Here is a 21544-nt window from a genome sequence, read left to right as displayed (position 1 = left end):
ATATACACATTAATTGGGAGCAGTGATATAAAGTTAAAAATCGAGATAATTATGAAGAAAAATGTTTTTTCTTGACGGAAGATCTAACAACAAACACCATAAAAGGGGCATTTTCTGAAAAGTGCTTTACTTTCATACCAAGCACAATTGCTCAATTTTTGCAAAACCATTTGGCTAATTTGTAGCTTCTCTTAACAACCATGACACTGAGAGTGGTCGGTGAACGATAATTAAACTATTAACTGCAAGAGAAATTTTAGTTATACCGCGCGAACACCTTAACAATTGTGAAAATGACCATATAACTAAATGAACATTTGTAATGGATCATAAAACCAATCTCCCTAAGGCGAGCAGCTAGAGTAACAATTGTTCAAGAACACTAATGAACATCACAAGGTTAACTAGGATATAGACGATGGACGGAAGACCAATTCTAGACCATATCATAGTACATTTGGAAAAAGCATCTCTTCTCCTGATGGAAATCAGAAACTAAAAGTATAGAAAATGAACAAAGCTAAAAAGAATAATACAAAATAAAGGACATTAGCCCAACATGATAAAACCACATTGAGAAATTGAACCCCAGGAACTAATAAGAATGGAACACTACGGATGATACAATCTTTTTTCTTATGTAAACACCTATTTGGGACAAACAAATAACCAAAGAAGAGAAAATAAAGCAAAGATTTTGAGCAAACACATTTAAGTCCAACATTTACTCTTGAATTTAGTATACCTCTCTACAAGTCAGGCACGGGATAGGTGACAACCGGTGTATTACTTCTGGCTGCTGGTGCCCTTCTTCTTCAGTAGACTTCCGAATTTATGAAGCAAAGGTTTCTTCTTCTTCTGACTTTGCGGCTTTGTAGGAGATGCGCCACCATTCTCAAGATTTTCCGCTGAAGGTAATCCGTTTACCTGGTCGTAGCTCTCTCCAGCCTCTGTCTTCGAATCTGATTCCTCCTCTTGTACTGTCTCTCTTTCAGGAGAGAAATCTTTGTCGCCAATTTTGCAGCTCTCCCACATTTTAAACTCACCTTCTGCTGAATCATCGTCTTCCTTTTCTTTGTTGTCGTTTCCAGTCAGTTCTCCATTTGGCTTCTCAACTTCAGCTAGGGTCTCAACAGCTTTATCATGCGATATGATGTTGACTCCTTCAGATTTTTCTTCAGGGGATTGCTCAGATTGATGAGGCATAACTTCAATCTTAGGCTTCTCCTCCACTCTTCCTCCTCCATTTTGTTCAGAGAATTCCACCACCTTTGGAAGCATATCATAGTCTTTTTCACTTTCAGAAAGTTCTCCATTTTCTTCAGATTCCTTTTTGGCCAAAGCTTCTTTGAGGGACTTGGACAACTCTTCAACTTTCTTTAAAGATTCAGCCTCTCTACTTCGAAGCTCGTCATTCTCCTGAAGAATATTCTGCACTTCATTTTCCTTGTCCATTAAGGACTCCTTCAACTTCATGCTCTCACCCTTTGCTTCACCAAGAACCTCCCTTAGATAGGTCACCTCAGATTCAGCTTCCTTTAGAGAACTCTTCAACTGAACTGCTTCCTCTTTGAAAGCAGCTTCTTGCTCAGCCTCTTTTAGCAGATTCACCAATCGGTTTATTTCCTTTTCCAATGAAGAATTTTCTTCTTCAGTTTTCTTTACACAATTCATCAGATGAAGCTCCTTGTCCTCCCACTCAGCCTTCAAAATCTGGTGATCATTCTTAGATTGTTCAACTGAAGTAGTGAGGTCATCAATTTTCTCTTTTGCTTCATCAAGCAGGTTTTCATACTTTTCATTGGTTGCTTTCAGTACTAACTTCAAATCTTCTATTTGTGTTTCATAATGTTCCTGTTCAGCTTGGCCAGACAAAAACCTCTCTTTAGCTTCTCTTGCTTCTGAAGAAACTTCATGCAATGCTGATGCCAAACTTTCCATCGCCTTCTTACTTTTCTCTTCCTCCTCCCTGGAACTTTCCAACTCATTTATAAGTTTATTTTTTTCTTCCAACAGGGATTGAACACTTTCTGCCGCTAGTTTTTCATGCTCAATAGCCTGACTTTTCTCCTCTTTCACGGTTTCAAGCTCAGCAATAAGCGACTCAACCTTCTTTGACATTTCAGAAGCTTCTTCCCTGGCAACCTGAGCACGGCGTTCTGATTCCTCAAGATCCCCTTTCTGTCTTGTCGCTGACATCTCCAGTAGGCCCACCTTCTCCTTGAGAGAAGCAATCTCAGCTTCTGCATCATGTAACAAATCATTACTTCCTTCCAGCTGTTTCATGATTGACTCCAGCGATTCAGACGCAGACCTCTCCAAATGACGGGCTTCCTTAGACTGTGCCTCCAATTCCTCAACCTTCTTCTGACATTCCTCCACTAGATTATGTGCATAAGATTCAGCCATCCTAGAAGCCTCCAGATCGACATTAAGTTGCTCCAGGAGAGCTTCTTTCTCCACCAATTTCTCTTCATAACTTTTTGCCTCCTCGAGTTCTTCTGTCAGTGCCTCTACCTCAAGTTTCAGGTCTTCCAACAACTTATTCTTCTGACTATCTTCTTTTCTCAATGCCTCAATTTGAAGTTTCAGATTTTCCAGCAACTTATTCTTCTCACCATCATCTTTTCTCAATACCTCATTCGCAAGTTTCAGGTTTTCTAACAACATATTCTTCTCAACATCTCCTTTTCTCAGTGACTCTTTCTCATGTTCCAGATTTTCCAACAACTTATTTTTCTCATCATCTTCTTTTCTCAGAGCCTCTGTCTCAAGTTTCAGATTTTCCAACAACTTATTCTTCTCGCTGTCTTCTGTTCTCAGTGCCTCTATCTCAAGTTTCAGGTTTTTCATCAATTTATTCTTCTCATTATCTACTTCTCTCAGTGCTACTATCTCATGTTTCAGATCTTCCACCAACTTATTCTTCTCGCTAGAATCACTTTGATTCCTAGATTCAAGCAAAGATTTCAGTCTCACTAACTCGGCAGAGAGAATTTCCACCTTCTCTGCCTGCATTTCAGCAATCTTTGTGGCATCATCAGCATGGCTGAGTGCCTGATTTTTGGCATCAGAAGTCATGGATAATTCTTGCTTTACCCGTTGAAGTTCGTCGGTGGCGGATAGGAGAGCAGCAACATCCAAAGCATGTTGGTTCTTCACATCTTCGAGCTCCTTCTGCCATTCCTCTTCTTTCTTCTGAGATGCTTCAATGCCTGCTTGTTCCATCTCAACAGCACGGAACTTCTCAATTTCAGAGTTCTCTTCAGCTCGCTTTTGGGCCACCATAGCTTCTCTCAGCTTCTCATTGGCTTCTTCAGCCATTTTCAGAGATTCCTTCACTTCTTCAAGAGCTTTCTCTTTCTCCTTCTCAGCCAAAGCTAATTTCTCCTTTGCCTTCTTAAGATCTTCATGAACAACATTCAATTCAGCTTGCAGCTCTGATGGCTTCAGGATCCGCGTTGGCTTTTTCTGACAACAATTAAATCACGCAATGCTTCTGGTCAGAATGTGTAAGTTTTGAGACAAACTATATAGATTAGATATCATTTTAGACATTGTTGTTAGAGAGTCTAAATCATTCACTCATTGCCACGACTACTAGTGCATTTATTCAAACCAATGGTGAATGAAAACTGAGATTTTCACCTAATTAGACACATAGCACAGCAAGACATTGCCACTTAAGTTGCATCCTATCATTCAACTCCATGCCTTTTTCCATCTCTAGATCCACCAACCCCCCAAAAAACGCTGGTAAGTAGTCAACAAATGAATTATGTGAAACTTACATCAGGTGGGGTACTGATCTTAGGGGACCGCCGTTCCACAGAAGGCTTGGAAGTAACAGATCTTGGAGATTTCTCAACTGGAAGGCGTGAATTCTGCAATGGTGAGGTCGAATCAGCATCAGATTTTGATAGTCCCCTGCTCAATTTGCTCACCCGGTCTCGAGGAGTTGCTGGTGTTGACTTGTTAGGATTTTCCCCCAGAGTGGATCTGATATACAAGTTCAAATAAGCAACAATTAGGTAATTCTCAATATACACGATTAGAAGCAGAAACACAGTATCCTTTTTACTGAAATGCAAACAAATTGTGATGGATCCAAGCCAAAGTTGGAAACTTTATATAGAATTACATCAAAAAGTTCCCTTTTTCTAAGTTTTTATATCAGCATTTATCATACAGTTACAGAAAACGAGACAGCATCAAAAGCACAAAAATGGATTCCACCCAAAAATTAGGGCAAATAAGAGTAAAGTTTAGATCCAAAGATCAAGCCAAAAGTACATAAGAATCCTCAAAAGAATTATGATCCACCAAACACCAACTTACAAGCAAGCAAATCTAGGCACTATCCAAGTACAAAATGCACAAAATCATGAATAGGGGCATCAAAAAAAGAGAATGCTTTTCTAGGAAACAGTAACCACAAAGCACCTCAAAAATGAGTAACAAATGCAAATACAACCCACAAACTAGGATCACATGAAAATCTTGAAAATACCCAAATCAGATCCAGTGTCACTTACTTTGATTTTGTAGCCATGGTGTCGGTGGGAGGCAGATTCTTGCAGCAAACAAGATACAAATTCCAAATTTCACAACTTAAGGAAACAAGAATGGTGCTTTATCAAGAAATGAGGATGTTTTGCTGCTATAGTGCTGACATGGTCTTGTCTTAGAGAGAGACAGATAGAAGAAACAAAGAAATTTTGAGTCTCTATATCAAGAAAATAGTAAAAATTCAAGTAGTAACAGTAGTAGTAGTACTAGCAGCAGGAGTAGTATATCAGTAGTAGAACTGAGGAAAGGGAAGAATTTACAGAGAAAATCATTTGGGGTTGGTGTTCTTCTGTCTCCAGAGTGGCCACGCCATTACATTAGTAACACTGTCTCTTTCTCTCTCACACACAAACACAAGGGGAGAATTACAAAGAAACCCTCGATATACTGAGCTTTCATTAAGTATGAAATTCGAAAAAAATACTTACAAAAAATTGTTTTCACAACTCAAATATATAAAATCAGGTAATAATAATTTTATCAATTGCGTCGAAACTTTAATGAGTCAAAAAATGAAAAGGGCAAAAGGAGTATGCTTTAATAGCCTGTTGTAGTAGGGGTAACTTTTTTCAGAACCAGAGGAAGACCTGTGAATCCAAATATCTACTTATTACTGCTTTTTCAGCATAAAGATAAGGAAATGGGGACAAGGGTCCAAACAAGGGGGTTGTTGTTCTTTCTTGTGTTTATTGTATAAAGCTGCACTTTCTTTTGTACAAAAAAAGGAATTTGACAAAATTAAAGATTTGAGTCCTCATCTCTCTTCAAGATTTGCTTATATTAGTCATTTAGTAGAGTGTATTAGTAAAAATAATATATGCATTAATTAAATATATTTGTAATATCTTATTTGGTACACTTTTTCATGGCATATATAACTAATACATTATATTGTGTATTAAGATTTGCATTATTAATATCATAAATTTTTAAGTATTAGTAATACAAGAGATTTAATGTGGATTATTATGATTAAAGACTCAATTACCCTTCAAAACCCCTTTTACATCTTTTTCATCATAATTGTTGATGATATTTTTGTAATAAATATTTTTATTCAATGTGTGTTAGTTTTTAATACACTAAACTAAACAATGCATAAGAAATATTCTATATATAATTAATACAAGCATTAATAATACACTCTATTTAACATTATTTCAATATACTCTACCAAACGATTTAAGGTGACCTCTTTTAAGGAAATTTACATGATTAATAATTATTTTATTTTTTTCATTTTTACTTGTCCACAATAACTTTATATTATTATTTATCTACTAAATATATTTTTATTCTTACTTGTCTTCTCTTTATGTTTTAATTTTACCATAGATTATTTCAAGTCTAAATTATTTTTTAATATTTAAAACTAGATATCAATTAATATGAATATTATAACAAAATGCTCATATCAATTATTATTTTTTTTAAAATATGAAAGTTCAAATTGAATAAATAAAAATGAACGGAAGGTTAACAAATAAAATGCATATCTTATCATAATATCCGTGAGTATTATCATTTCAAAAAGTCATGGGAATTTAATAAACTCTATTTTTTAATATATTCAGATGTATCAGTAAAAGTAAAAATTGATTCTGATATGACTGGCAGCTAAAAGTGAACGGAGGGAAATGGAATATTTTAAGGAGTTTGAAGTTTATGGTCCCTTAATTAAATTATCTGACTTCTCAATTTAAAATCATGTTGTACAAAAATTAAAATGGTCAGAAGGAGTAAACTTATTTTATTAACTCCTACTCCTACAATAACTAAATAGTGCTGTACACCATTTTGTTGAAATTGATTTTTTTTTCAAAAAAATTCTACTTCTTTTTTTAATCGAGCTTCGATCCATTTTGCTTCTTTAGTAATTTGAATTTATTATTTTAAAATTGGAAGTAAAAAATATTTACCATTTGAGCAATTCTTTCTGTTTATTAGAAAAGTTGAAGGGCGATGTATAAGATTATTTTTTTAATTTCTTACCCGAAACATTCAAATTCAAGGAAATATCCGCTTCCATATAAAAGGAGAAGCTTAATGTGATTGTTTACTCAATATGAATAATGTCTCAAATAAAATGTGAATTTTTTAAGAAAAGATAATTTTTTGTTTTCGATCGATATTCGTTATTTGTTTTAAAGCTCTAACTAATCTGAATTCATATCGGATAAGGTCCATTGAAAAGGGTAATTGTTGAGTTAGAAATTTTATAATAAAAATAATAAAAATATAAAAGAAGTAACTAAAATAATTCTTTTTATGAATTAAAAAATATAAACCGACATTCATTGAATTAAGGTGACTTCATTAGTGAAAATGGAATCCACCTTATCATGAATTTTTTCATTCCAAAATTAGAATTCGAAATTTGTATGTACTTATAGGTGCAGATGAATAAAGTAGCTAGGTAGGAAGTTGACAAATAAACAAACGAGCATATAAAATTCGTTAGTTACTACTATAAGTAAATAAGTATATGGTAGCAGGCAGAAGTCACTTCAAGATGAAATTGCAATTATTATTACGTTACCTTTTAATTGCTATAAATGCTAGCTGGGATATAATATATAGTATGATATAATATATGGACTATATAACATTTAGGTAGGAAAATGAGTCCCTACACAGATCTATAAATTTCCTGCCTTCTTTATCTCTTACCTTAGCCACACATCTAATTAATTATTACAATTATTTCTTGTGTAGGGAGTAACTTATATACATTGCTCATTTATGTTTTAATAATGGGTTATGTTATTTACTATATTCTTGTAAAAGGTTTAAATTACACACCAGTTGTATAAATAATCTTCATATGATTACTACGATTTAATTAATTATAGCATCTTGTTATTTTGTTTCTAGGATACCATATCAAGATTGATATAGATTATATGTTATAAAGTCAATTTAACTTGATAATACAATGAACAAAATTCTTCACACTTTTCGTGAATATGACATATACTCGATTGAAATTACTATACACAGTTACCTATTGTTATTGGTTATATATCTTAGTTGGATGATGTAAAAAATGTGTTATTTTCACGAAGTTAATTTAACTCAATTATCTTATGTCCTTCTCTACGTCCATTGCAAAATGCATCAACAATAGTATGTACTCCTTTTGTTCTTTTTTATTAGTTCTAAAAAATAATTTATCAACAATTAGTTACTTATATCAAACTATCGGCCTTGTTAATAAAAATTTGTATGTGTAACTCTGATAAGTTTGGGGATTAATTGTGAGTACTGAATAATAAATGTAATCTTGAGAAATAATAAATTTATCTTGATTTATTAAAATAGATAAGTAAAAATCAATTTTAGTATACTGAACTAGTAAAAAAGAACGAAGGGAGTGGTAGTTAAATAATAAATTATCCTTTGATATGTTTGATAAATTAAATTTACTAATTTCTTTGATAGGCTGATAATTAATTTTGGTACCATTTTCATTAATCTGGTTCTTTTCACTTGAAATATAACACGTCAGAGTCAATGAGATAACTTATGTAATTATTAGTCTATTATAAAGATGAGAATGTCATTAGAAGGTATGAAGTTACATTTCACCTTATATATATTAATCTATATAAGGAAGCTTTATATATAGAACTAACTAGAAAGAGACATATATAGATCATGAGAAGGGGGCGGGGGGATTAATTAGTGATGATTAATTTAGGAGGAGTATTAATCAAGGAATTAAAAGGGAGACAAACTCAATAATTATCATTGAAATTTGTGTCCTATTAGATTATCATTTTAATGATATTATAGAGGCCAACTAATTCATCATGTGCTAAAGGAGAATAACAATCTTGACAAATAATCAAATCCCAACTTGGAAGAAGGAACCAAAATCCCTCAACTTAATTATTTCTCGTTTTAATCTTCATAAGTTGCGGACAAATATGGAGTCAGAATTTTAAATTTATAAGTTCTGAACTTACTATAAATTCATAGTCATCCAAGTTATTAAGTTTGCAATTTAATATATTGCTTTCCATTCTAGGAAATTTATAATGTGCTAATATATTAATTGCCCACAAAGATGGACACAATTTAATATAATAATTGTCCTTCTTCTCATTTACTTTCCATTCTAGGAAATTTAACACTTTAAGGTTCTCCTTTTACTATATGAAAGTGGATATTTTTTGAAAGTTAAATGTCTTGGTGAGAAATTAAAAAAAAAAAAATGCCTAATTTTTAAGGAATAAGGCATAAGAATTCTCGTGAACTATGATAAAATTGTCAATTACACACTTAAATTATATGGAGGGTCTTATTATGTCCTGAACTTTTTTATATATATATATTATTTTCATTCTTAAATTATGTGACGGTCTTATTATTTTCACCCTTAAACTTGATATTGGGCACATGTTTCCTTCATTTATATATGAAGATGTCATAGTTGTAAATTAAAGTTAATATTATGCGTAGGTATAATCATTATTTTTAGTATATAAACTTACAAATTATTGATCTTGTTCATGTCATTGGATCAAAACTGCAGAAAAAATTGTACCCAAACTACTTTTAAAACTAGATCAAAAATCCGCCATCAAAAACTGCATTAAAACAACAATAAAAATTGGATCAATAAATGCATTTAGACAACAATAAAGTCTAGACCAAAATATTGTAGGAATTTAAATAATACAGAAAAATTAAGTCCAGAAAAAAAAAATACGACCCTCGCATAATTTAGATCGTAAATAATACAACAAAATCAAATTCAGAAAAATAATATAACAGTTGCATAATTTAAATATATAACTAACAATTTTGCCATAATTCAAAAATTCTTATTATCTTATCCCAATTTTCAATTGCAAAGAAATTATAGAAGGCGGACTTTTGTTGCCTATGCAAGTAACACTGAGTACAAAGTTAGATTTTTATGTTATGGAATTTAATAATATTAAGTCCACTTACCCATACAAATTCCAAAATATATAAAGAAACTGATTAGAAATGTTCCTTAAGATTGACTTTGTATCTTTTTAATAGATTTCAAGCTACCGCAATGAAGAGGGAGCTTGCGTTCATCTTGAATATTTTTCGCTGAAAAATATTTATAAATATCATATATATATAATTGATATTAAATATTTTTTGACTTTTTTTTATATTTACATTTACCTTCTTATATATTGAATATTCTTAATGAAAATTGTTCCCGAATCTACTAGTGAGTGTAATTAGTTCAGAGTATCATAAAAATATTTAATCAATTAAATATGAAAAAAAAAGTCATGGATTCAAGCCCTGGATATGAACTAAATTTTGTTGGAAGCGCTTTTGAATGTGCTCTATAGTACGCGATCCAAATTTATTTAGGATTCAATCCGTACTCCGAATACCAAATGAAAAACAAAAAAAAATAGAAAAAAAAAATGAGCAGAAGAAGATGAAACCGAAGCAGAAATGGATTTATTGGAAGCACATGGCTTCGAACAGTAGCCAATATTATATATTGGGGTTTTTAAAAAATATCATTAAATTATGTGAAATTAATTAAAAATATTCTTCATTAATAATTTGATTCAAAAATAAATATATTTTTTCTGTGAATATTTAAATCCAAAAATATTTTTATTGTTAATAATTTATCCAAAACTGTTCATATTATTAATACTTTAATCCAAAAATATTCGCGCTTTTGAATTAAGGAATGGTATTTGTGACCCTTTTATATAACACAAACAATACCTTTGTCTCTTCATCTACTGATCACGCAATTGTACAAATGATTATTTTTTTTTCATTTTGTGAATAATTATGTAATACTGTTTCTCCATGGTATGGTCATCCAATTTATGACAATAACCTATCAAAATTGTGGTTTTTTCACTCTCGTTATTTTTTTTTTCTTTTTAACTGCTTTGAAATATTATTATTTTTGAGTCGAAATAAAGTCTATCGAAAATAACCTTTCTATTTTTAAGATAAGAGTAAGATTTTCGTACACATACTTTTTCTAGATTTTAGTTATGAGATTACATAGAATATGTTATTGTTGTAAATAAGATGGTATGACAAATGGATTAGTTTTTTTAGTCAAATAACAATATTTGAGTAATTTGTTGTCCCAATAAAACCAAAAATTATCTTACATTTTTAAAAAAAAATATACGAGTAGAGGTCTATCAAACCCCCATTATGTAACTATAACAATTCACTATGTTTTCTTGGTTTTCTAATGTTTCTTTAAATAAATTTAAATCTCTATTTACCTATCAAAAGAGTCTGTCAATAAAATGAAGGAGTTAATTAATACTTACAAAAACTTAAGAATAACTTGTTAATGCTCCCAACAGAGGTTATTTCTATGCTTAAAGAATGATAAATCTACCTTATAATAACATTATTTTTAAATACAGTTCTCAAGCATGTGTTTAGAGAACAAAATAGAGGCAAACGGTTTGACTAGGGAGAGTGTTCGAAGAAAATTATTTTTGAACGATTCAATGCTTTTGAAAATTCCTCCAATGCATACAATCGTTACATTTGGACAGACACTCTAGAAATTATTTTTATTAGAAAAATATCTAATTGTAATATCGATACTATTGGCCAACTATCGATCAATACTTCTTAATCGGTGCCCCGCACCCCCATTTTTTACGGTTACCAATTTAAATTATACTATATAAATAGCCTACGTAGCAAAAAAAAAAATAAAAAAATTCCAAACACATGAAATATGCTAAACTTTTAAAACGCAAGACACATTATTTTGGATTCCAGCCTTATTGATGTGTAACCCAATAAATAAAAATATTCCTTTTAAAATAGAATATAGCATATATGCTTGACTTATTAATTCTCCCCCCCCCCCCACCCTACTCCCACACCCTGCCTTTTGAGTGCAAATGAAATATAATAATTACACTACAATGTGCTACGATATTGTTTTCTTTTGAGTTGAGGGTTTATCGAAAATAATTTGTTCTATTCCACAAAGATAGAGATAAAATTTACGTACATCTTACCCTTCCTATGCCTCACTGTTGGGATATATTGTTGGATTTAATTAATAGGTTGAATGGGAAATGGAGGGAAAAGAAGTGAAGGGGAAAATGATTTGTTCTCTCTTACTTTATGAAATAAACATTTGTCCACATAGGTGGTGGAAAGAAAAAGTCTCCTACTTAAAAGTAGAAGCACTCATTCATGTTGCTAAAGGATGAAGAAGAGGGTCTCCCTTTGCGCAGTCATCGTCATCACTCGCTCGGCTACAACTATGGCTATGGATATTTCCCTCCGTTTTTCCAATGGAATTTTTCTGAAAAGTTGCAAACCTTTGGCAAATCTTTTCCCAACAGATACCTTTTCAAAAAGAATGTAAACAAGCTATATATATCGGTTAATCCTCAGAATTGTTCCTTACGAAAATTTCTGATAAACAATCTTCTTCTTCTTCTTTTCTGCACTTCCTAAAAACTGTGTGATATACTGCCTTTGAGTGATTCGCTGTCACCATGATTTGTTGTACCGCTATTCTAGTGAGTAAATCATTCTATCCTAGGAGGAAAGATTCCAAAACCTTAGGTACATTGAGGGAAATAATTTCCTTAAGGACACATTGTGCATTCAGTGGGCGCGGTTTATTGTTCTTACATAATTTTTCCAAACACTGTTCTTATTTCTGTTATAGTTCTGTCTTTTATTTCAGAATTTATTGTTGTTGTTTCATTATTTGTTTTCAATACAGTTTACTAACATATATTATTTTTATTTATTGTTATGATGTGATGTCATGTTGCTAGAGATGTATTTAAGATTTTAAGTTTATAAAATTTGAATTTTAAACTCTAAACAATAACTGAATTCGATATAGATAATTCATACTCTATATACTAATTAAGTGAAATTTTAAAGAAAAATAAAAAATTTGAATTAAAATTATTAAATTTTATCGAACCAATAATTTCAATTATAGATCCACCCATTAGTGCCTATGAAACAATTATTGAATGCCCACATGTAACATGCACTCCTAGTCCTACATATGATTTCTTTCTACTTTTAAGACTATGGGCAAACAAACAATAGGTACATTATTATATATCTACAATTATACGAACATGCTCTCATATTTCAATTTTACTTTTTTCATAGCTAAGATAATCATTTCAGGAGTGAAGAGTCAATTCACACTTTTAAGTGTTAAAAGGTCTGTACTTTCTGCATCTTTAATTTCCTCTCCATCTATGAACTAAACTCCATCAAACCATAGTTCATACATTTTTCGTTTTTCTTCTTATCTTTTGTAAACATTACAAGTTACGCGAAACTAAAAAAATGCACGAGGAAGTTAGTTGTAGAATACCTTTCGATTTGTTGGTCCTCTATCTCAATTTATGTGATGTGCTTACATTATATGACGAGTAATTACGAACGAAGGGAAATAAACTAGTCCCTTGATTCTTTTATAGAAATTGGGAGAGATAATGCTAAGAGTTTTAAATTTTTATAAAGATCAATTCTTTATTGATTCAGAACTCAATATTAGCACGTTCACTCAATAAATTGTCTTTTTTTAATGAAATTCAGAATTCATCAATTAAAAATTCTAACTCGTTTTTTCTTGATGGATATAGTTACCTGATATCCATATCGATAATAATTAAGGAAATAGTTAAAGCTTGGGTAAGCTAACCGAGACAGTACTCAATATAAAATCTTAAAGAGATTGGAGAGTCAAACAATTAACAGTGCCCATAAAATAAAACTATAGAAGAAGACAAGGTAGTAAAGCTAAAATGGATTCGAGTCCCATGAGTATAGAGTCATATTTATTAGAAAGCTTTTTATTTCTAATATGGAATTTTTTTTATGCTAATTCTTGTTTAGTTAGACTCCAAATATGATACCAGACACTGGGTGAAAACAAAAAAGTAAAGCTAAAACGTGGTACAGACAAAGACGAGGTGTACCACGCCACAAGTAGCCTTTCACTCTCTCTCTCAATTGGTGGGACGCATGTTATCACTCTGCTGTCACCATTCAAAATCTTTTATTTATAAATAAATTATTTTGATCAATTTTTATTTTTATTGCCACAAGTGAATTGTCAACTTCAATTTTAATGATAAGTAGATATGAATGTCCTTTTTAACTTAAAAGTTTGAAGCAAACCAGCTAAGCAAGTTGGGACAATATCAAATAGTTGATATTACTATAACTATTTTGTTCAGTAGAATCTCCAAATGAGCTGGCTTATGCACCTGCTATACAATCAGATTCAGTTAACAATATAAAAAGTTGCAAAAACTAGATCTATCAAGTTTATGTTTCTTCATTATAGTTGGCAACAACCTAGAGGCCGTTTGGATTGGCTTATAAGCTGATTTTAATTTTTTTGAGTGTTTGACTGACCAACTTAAAGTCATTTGTACTTAAAATAAGCCCTAATAAATAGTTAGGTTTATTTGGATGAACTTATTTTAACCAATTTATAAGTTGAAAACAGCTTATAAGTCAAAAAAAAAAGTTGGTCTGCACCTATTTTTTTTTTAACTTATAAGCAGTTCTCAACTTATAAGTTGCTTAAAAATAAATCAATCCAAACAGGCTACTATTATGGTTGCATCTTATCTCATAGTATATTACATTTCTTTTGTCTGAAACCAACTTTATCATATCACAAGAAGATAACAATACGTAATTCAGTAGTTAAAGTTAGAACTATTACTAAATCTTTTCGATTATCAGTAAGGCTGATCATCACCTAATCCCTAAAATCAAGAACACGTCAAAGTGCAAGATCAAACAAAATTTTTCTATATATATAATTACGTAGACCATGTGGAGACTGTCCATTTAAGATCAAAGGGCAAAATTCTTTCAGGTACAGACAGTTTCTAATTTAGAGAAAGGTTACATAACAGACCATGAGAAACTTCCTACTCATCATCATATGAAACATGGAAATTGGTGGTACAGCCACTTGCTTCAGGATCTTCTGCTCCGCAGCAATCATAAAACTTGGCAGCATAAGGAGGATCGTCTGGTCCTAGTTCGTAATACCTACAAAGAGAAAAGAAGGCAGAGGCCTTCAACTAGTCAACCATCCTTGAGAAAATATCTTGAGTGACACAAATTTAGTAATATCACTCCCAGAGAGTGAATAGATATGGAGGAAAACCCGTACCATGTTTTCAGGAAGAAATCCATCCAAAGGACTTACTAATACAAGAAAGTTAAGTGGTAGAAATTTACAGGTTAATAGCTTATGTTTAGAAACATTTTGCCGAGGATTTATCCGAAACAACATCTCTACCCCGCAAAAGGTAGGGCCAAGGTTTAGGTATGCCCCATCCTCTCCAAACCCTACTTGTAGGATTACACTGGGTATGTTGTTGTAGTTGTAACCCAATGCACCCAACTTAAATCATTTGTCTTGTTTTTTTCTTTCTAATAACTAGTTTAATTACCAAAAACTAAAACAACTTTTTTTAAGGAACAGCTTTTCTAATACTTATGCGAGGAAGTGGATGAAATTGAACAGAGAGAAACCTTTTTCTATTGTTTAATGAAGTTTGCGAAGGGTCATTTCGGGCTACCAAACTTTTAAATGGGTTGGTTTGAGCTGTCTCTAAATTGATCCAATGAATTATTTCCAATTCAACCTGCCCAAGTTTGGAGGGTTGGACGGGCTACACAAATTTATATGAGAAATGTTGACACCCTAAGAATAATGGCAAGCCTATAAGCCTCAATCAAGTTATAAGCGGTGCATCAATCCAGTAGATAACAAAGGTTTACAGATATTCTCATTTCTTTATAAGAAGAAAATATCAGTAGGCTCTCTCAGTCTCACTGAAACTGGTCTAAGTTCTTTGCTGAAAGAAACCAATTACTTAGAGCTGCAACTCTAGAAGAAAAGCACCCTTTCACACAGAAAAATCATGTATGCACATCAAAGTTTTCTTGTCAGTCAGGTGGATTTTCTCAAAAGGGAGTGAAAAATAAGGTGCAAAGTGCCAAAAAATTAACAAGCAAGGATGAGAAAAGGACTAGTGTTTCTTTGTCTCTGTTCCTCACAGATGTAACACCCAGACTAATTATGATTCAGCGTGAATCTATGTGGGCTAAAGAAAAGTTACTGGGTGGCTTGTCCTTCTTGTACCTAGCAGGGTGCAGCGTCAAGTAGTTAGCAGGGAAATTCATGTCGCAAGAGTCGTGTCTATGGACTTCAGCAGTTTCCGATTCTACAAGTGAGATCATGGGTGCTCAAGTTTCTAGAACAAACAAAAGGATCTTACTCCATAAATATAGAGGAAAATCTGCAGCAGATGACGTGAACCTACACCTTCATTGAAGCGCTCATAGGTAAACTATTGTGCTAAACCCAACTTTCTGACAATAGTTGCAAGTCTTATGCATATTAGCAGGGAACTAATAACCCAGCACATTTTGGAAATAAATTGTTTGCAATTTCATTTTAAGATCTGAGCACATAAATCAATTATTTAGGTTATTAGAGTCGTACACACTTCCCCAGCTCTCTAAATTTGGTTATCTTGAAATCTAAGCTGCAATTTCCTTCCCAGGAAAGAATTTTATAATGTGCACTCTTGTTCTAGACTTTGTTAATTGCGGGCATATAAGCCAGCAGACATATGAGAAACAGCAAACTAGCATGAAGCTGCCATCCAATAGTGTCCTTTCCTAGCAAACACTATCTATCTGAGTGTTTGCAAGGAACTTTGCAGTAGTCAACACTTAACGAGATGAAGAGATTTCTTTAACATGAGTTGATTGGTAGAGGATAGCAGCCACTAAGAAGATAAAACGGGGGGCGGGGGGCACCTAAGATGAGTTGATTGGTAAGGGATAGCAGCCCCTTGGAAGATGGAAAGTTCGGGCCTCTCCATCCTGAAGAGATATCGTTACTCTTTGGCCGCGAAAGTACTGTTTCCTAATGAAACTTTTTTTCCCAATTACCGAGAAATTCTTGAAACTCGGTTGATAATGGGCAAAGGTTCGAAACTCGGCCGATAATGGGCCTTTCCTCTATCCTTCTCAATTCATGTACCAAGGTCTTAAAGGAAAACTTACTGAATCTCATTGTACTTATTCTTTCACATCACTTTACCTCCGTTCTTTAACTCAATACCCACTGAGGTTGTATCCAAATTCCCTTTACACACCCCTTGACCACGGGAATCATTTTACACACCAATTTAATTACGTGGCATACAATTTCGTTCAAATACTGACACGTGTAAACATTTCATATATTTTTTCTATTAAAAAAAAGGTTACTAACATTTTACACCATAATCCCTGTCATGTCCCGCTGCTTAACTCCTTTAAACCCAGATAAAGGCTTACTACTGCTGTTTTAAACCCAGACAAAGGATCCAATTTATACACCACTAATCCACTAGCTGCAATGAAGAAGTTTGCTAATCTGAAGATAAAATATTAACAAAACTTCAGTCCACGTCCATTCATCGACCATAAACCCTACTGAATTTGAGTCTCCCTTCATAGTTCGTAACTTCCCTCTTGGGCATTTCAGAACATAGTGAATAAAAAATTGAGAAGCCAAGGAGTTGGAGGTTTAGAACAAAAATCGGTGGATACCGAGTTAGGAAGCAATTTGGTGAGTGAGCCCCAAAAACATATCGGAAAATATGGCTGTAAACAGTGTTGTCAAAGGCGCGCTTTAAGCATGCTAAAGCCCTAAAGCAAGGCTCAAAACGTGTTGAGCGTCTCGCCTCGCTTTATGTGTGCTTCAGTGTGGTCATCAAGGTTCTAAGGCAAACTTTTCCTTGCCAATGAGCCTCTTTTGAAGAACTGACACTAAACAATTGATATTTCACTTTATCAATACTTCTTTTTTCAATTTCTTGGTCATATATTTGTCACTCATGTTTATAATTATTGGTCTTGGACTAAACATATGTATTTGTATCTTTTTCTCCCTTTGCGCCTTTTTCATTAAGTCTGACACTTTATTTGTGCTCTGCGCTTAAAACCCCCATGGACCTTAGAGCTTTTTTGCGCTTTTCGCCTTTGACAACACTGACTGTAAACAGCAAAGACTCCGCTGACAAGCTACGCCGAGACTCACTCTTTGAACCTTCTCATTGAAATTTTGATTTTTTATTCATACCTGATGAAAGATAGAGGTAATTGAGCTAGAGAAAAGATTTGATTTTCAAGTGTGTGAAGTGTTGAGCTAAGGTGTAATGGTGGAGAACCCTTGGCAGAGATGATGGTTATAATTGTAATTTTAGTCATTCATTTTAAAGTTAGTGACACGTATCAGGCCATCATTCGTGCGTGACATACACATAAATGGAAAAAGCGGTCAAGATGAGGCATGTATTAATTATTAAACATAATTAGAAAAAAGGTTTAATGTGTAAACCGATTCCCATGGTCAAGGGGTGTGTAAAGGGGTTTGCGTACAACCTCAGGGAGCAAACTATACATTAATATGAACTGCATAAAAAGTGATGGTTGTCCCCCAATGAATAAAAGCTTAAGGTCTCATGTCAGATATACTATGGTTATCATAAGTGAGGTTAGCTAAGTAGATGTTCCTAGTTCCTACTCCTGCCAGAAGAGGGGAAAAAAAACATCTAGATGGCTGATAGTGATACCAGGTGACAGGCAATATGAACTGTCGGTTATAAGAAATAGTTGTGCTTCAGAAACTTAAAATATTCTCTTGGGAAGTTCTGGCTGAAATCCATCCCTATTCATCATGAGCAGGAGACTGAAACTTAAATACGTAACATTGATATTTATCATGTCTAATAAGTTCTAACAAAGATTCTTTGGAAGGACTCCCCCTAATAGTGGGAGGGGCTATTGGCCTGCTTGGTCAAACTTTTGAGAAACCAAAAGTACTTAATTTCTCTAAAAATTCTTATTTTAGAGAGTTGATATGTCTGACCAAGTGTTTTGGAGACAAATAAATACTTTTGAATAGTAGCTGAACTGTTCTTCATTTTTTTGAAAAGCAGCTTTTCCCCCGAAGCACTTTTGGGACCTTGGCCTAGCACAAATTGCTACTCTTATATTGGCAAAAGTACTTTCCAAAGTGATTAGCCAAACACAAATTGTTACTCTCCAAAAGTACTTTTTCCAAAAAGCACTTCTCAAAATAAGCAGATTAGGGAAGCTTTGCCAAATAGGCTAGAATACGAGTATATTAGTGCAATGATCTGTATATCACAAGATGAAGTCTAAGAAATTTAAAAATAAGGTCATTTTGATAGCATATGTTTGATATTTATCACTAGTACCCAAAAAATAAACGAATACAGTAAAACCTCTATAAATGCATATGCTTGAGACCGAAAAAAAATATTCATTTATCGAGATTATTAGTTTATCGATAAATGCATAAAATATTTATTTATCGATAAATAAATATTTATTATTTTAGAGAGTATTTTGCAGTATGTGCCATAAGAAAGAAAAAGAAATATTTGAATTGAGAATTTCAAAAGTTTAAATCTAGGAAACTAAAAAGTGTAGTCTTTGCATATTTATTATTTAAATCTAGAAAAGTTAAACGAATTTAGTGAAGTTTAATGTTTCTAATTGTATTCATGTATATAGAATATGAAGAGATTTTATGTTAACTATAAAAGGAAAAAGCTAGATGAGATTAATTTTGGTTTTGGTGGGAAGAAAAAACAATCAACTATAGAATCATATTTTAAAAAGAAATAGTTATTGGTCTAGTATTATTGACTGATTAAATATATATAAATTCTTGATGTATTTTAGTAATTATTACTTTATATTTTTTCTGAGCCTTTAATACTTTATTTTTAATTATCATCTAATGCATTTAGCGAGAATATTACTTTAATATAACTGGCCCAAGTCGGGACCGGAGAAAAATATTCATTTAGCGAGATTATTACTTTATCGAGGTTTTACTGTATACATAAATTACAGCCATGCATTTCTTGATGTCGACTCTTGATTCATCTAATATTATAAAACAAAAAGTTTTGAGAAAAAAATCTTGGTATAAATTCTAAAACATGTCATGATTTAATATTGACAGTATCAAGATTCAATATCTTTGGCCAACCAAGGAGGTCCATTTACCTGGCTTATGTTGTTTGGCACAAAATTTAGCTCAGTGGTACAAAACAATACAGAATGTCCAGTTTAGTACCTCACCATATAATAAAGGGCACTACGGATGAACTATGACAGTGAGATCTTTTCAAGACTGGGGTCAATGAAAATGGGGAAAAAGTGTTTTTCTTTCTGTTAAGTGCACTAGAGACTCTATTATTTTTGTGTTCCTACCGAAGAATAGCTGGACAATGCTAGAGTTATCTCTGGATCTCTGAATACGTATGTTGCTCACACTCTCAGATTCTCCAAAATGCACTGCCTCCAACACGCACCTATGGACATTTTTGAATATTCCGAAGCAACATAGTTGAATACAAGGATAAATTACACCTATCATATCTAAAACAATTTAAACAAGCTAAGCATATATGTTCTTAAAAAAAGCTATTTCGCACTTCACACTCATAAATAACCCCATCGCCTAGTTTAACCTCGTTCCTCGAAAACTGAAATAAAATACGAATAAGAGGATGATACAATTGTGATATCAGAAAGCACACATCAGTGCACAGTAATAGTCCGTTAACACCCCTAAGGACAAATTATTCCGCATTTGAATGAAGTGGATCTGAATATATCAAAACAATTCACTAATCAATTGATATGTCTGCCGACAAATATACGAAACGGATATGATTTTGACCAATGGAAGGAACGATTAGGCAGAATAACAAAAAAGCACAAAGTTAAAACAGGCAAGTGATACCTTTTCTGATCGTCGTGACGGCGACAGACAAAGAAAGAAGGATGAAATCGACATGAATTTGAGTTGTTAGAAGCTGAATCGTATATCTGTTTGCATCTCTTGCATACCTTCTCGTTGCTCCGATTCCCTTCTCTCGCTGTTTTTCCTGCCTTTTCCGCCATGGCCCAACTTGACCATTTGTTCCGCCCAATTGACAATTCTCATCTACTCTCGTATTCATATTTCCGTTCATTTTTATTCGTTTACTATCAATTTATTCTTAAAAAATAGTATTAAAATTATTTTTGAGTTATACAAAATCGCATAAACCTTCTATTTGTCAAAAATACCCATTTTCCTATAAAGAAATATTTTTAAAGAATATTATCTTATTATTTTTTCTTTTAAAATCTATTTGATTAATATAAAAATGGAAATTAATATATTTTCTTTTTATTAATTATAACAGAAATACCTCGTGTATTTTTTAAATCAATAATAAAGGTTATATATATATATATATATATATAAGATTGTAGCAACCTCGTCATTAATTTTCATTTAGATAATAATTAAAAAAATCTAATAAAATATTTTTATTTCTTATTTTTTTCTAACTAAAGTAGGATAAATATTTGCTAATATATTTTGATTTTAAAGTTAATATGAAAAAAAGTCAACAATAACTTCATGTATAATATTTTAAGATATTTTATTATTCGAAATAATGTAATAAGTTTTCATGTTATAGGAAATTATAATTGTTGTATCTTAACATTAAAATCAATGATTATAATAGTTATTCTTCTTCAATTCAAAAAATATTGAGAAATAAAAATATTTTCTATTTTATTAGGAAAAACAAATTATTGTTATTTAAATGAAAATTAATAATGAATTATTATGCTCTTATGAATATGAAAAATAGTAATGGGTTGTGATATTTCATTAGAAAAAGAATTCTTTTAAAAAGAAAAAAAAAGGAAATATTATGTTTATCATTTTCGACTCAAAAGTAATAATATGGATATTTTTGGATTAGAGTATTGATTGTATGAACATTTTTGGATCAAACTGTTAACGAAAGACATTTTTGTTCAATTTCACATAATTTAAGAATTTTTTTGTATACTTTTT

The 21544-nt window shown here is 32.2% G+C and overlaps 2 protein-coding genes across 2 annotated transcripts; both read right to left on the bottom strand.

The window, feature by feature from the left end:
- Positions 1-386: 386 nt before the first annotated feature.
- Positions 387-4941, bottom strand: LOC129896493 (WEB family protein At3g02930, chloroplastic). Its single transcript, XM_055972414.1, has 3 exons — positions 4536-4941; positions 3792-3999; positions 387-3471 (listed from the first exon to the last, which is right to left on the bottom strand). Exons 1-3 carry the CDS (start codon positions 4550-4552, stop codon positions 787-789), a joined length of 2910 nt encoding a protein of 969 aa, XP_055828389.1. The 5' UTR covers positions 4553-4941; the 3' UTR covers positions 387-786.
- Positions 4942-14359: 9418 nt separating this feature from the next.
- On the bottom strand, positions 14360-20650 carry LOC129894436 (uncharacterized). Its single transcript, XM_055970136.1, has 2 exons — positions 20429-20650; positions 14360-14628 (listed from the first exon to the last, which is right to left on the bottom strand). Exons 1-2 carry the CDS (start codon positions 20587-20589, stop codon positions 14505-14507), a joined length of 285 nt encoding a protein of 94 aa, XP_055826111.1. The 5' UTR covers positions 20590-20650; the 3' UTR covers positions 14360-14504.
- Between the last annotated feature and the right edge of the window lie 894 nt (positions 20651-21544).

The sequence above is a fragment of the Solanum dulcamara genome, chromosome 7, assembly GCF_947179165.1.
Source record: "Solanum dulcamara chromosome 7, daSolDulc1.2, whole genome shotgun sequence".
NCBI lineage: Eukaryota > Viridiplantae > Streptophyta > Magnoliopsida > Solanales > Solanaceae > Solanum > Solanum dulcamara.
This window is presented reverse-complemented; position numbering and strand designations above follow the sequence as displayed.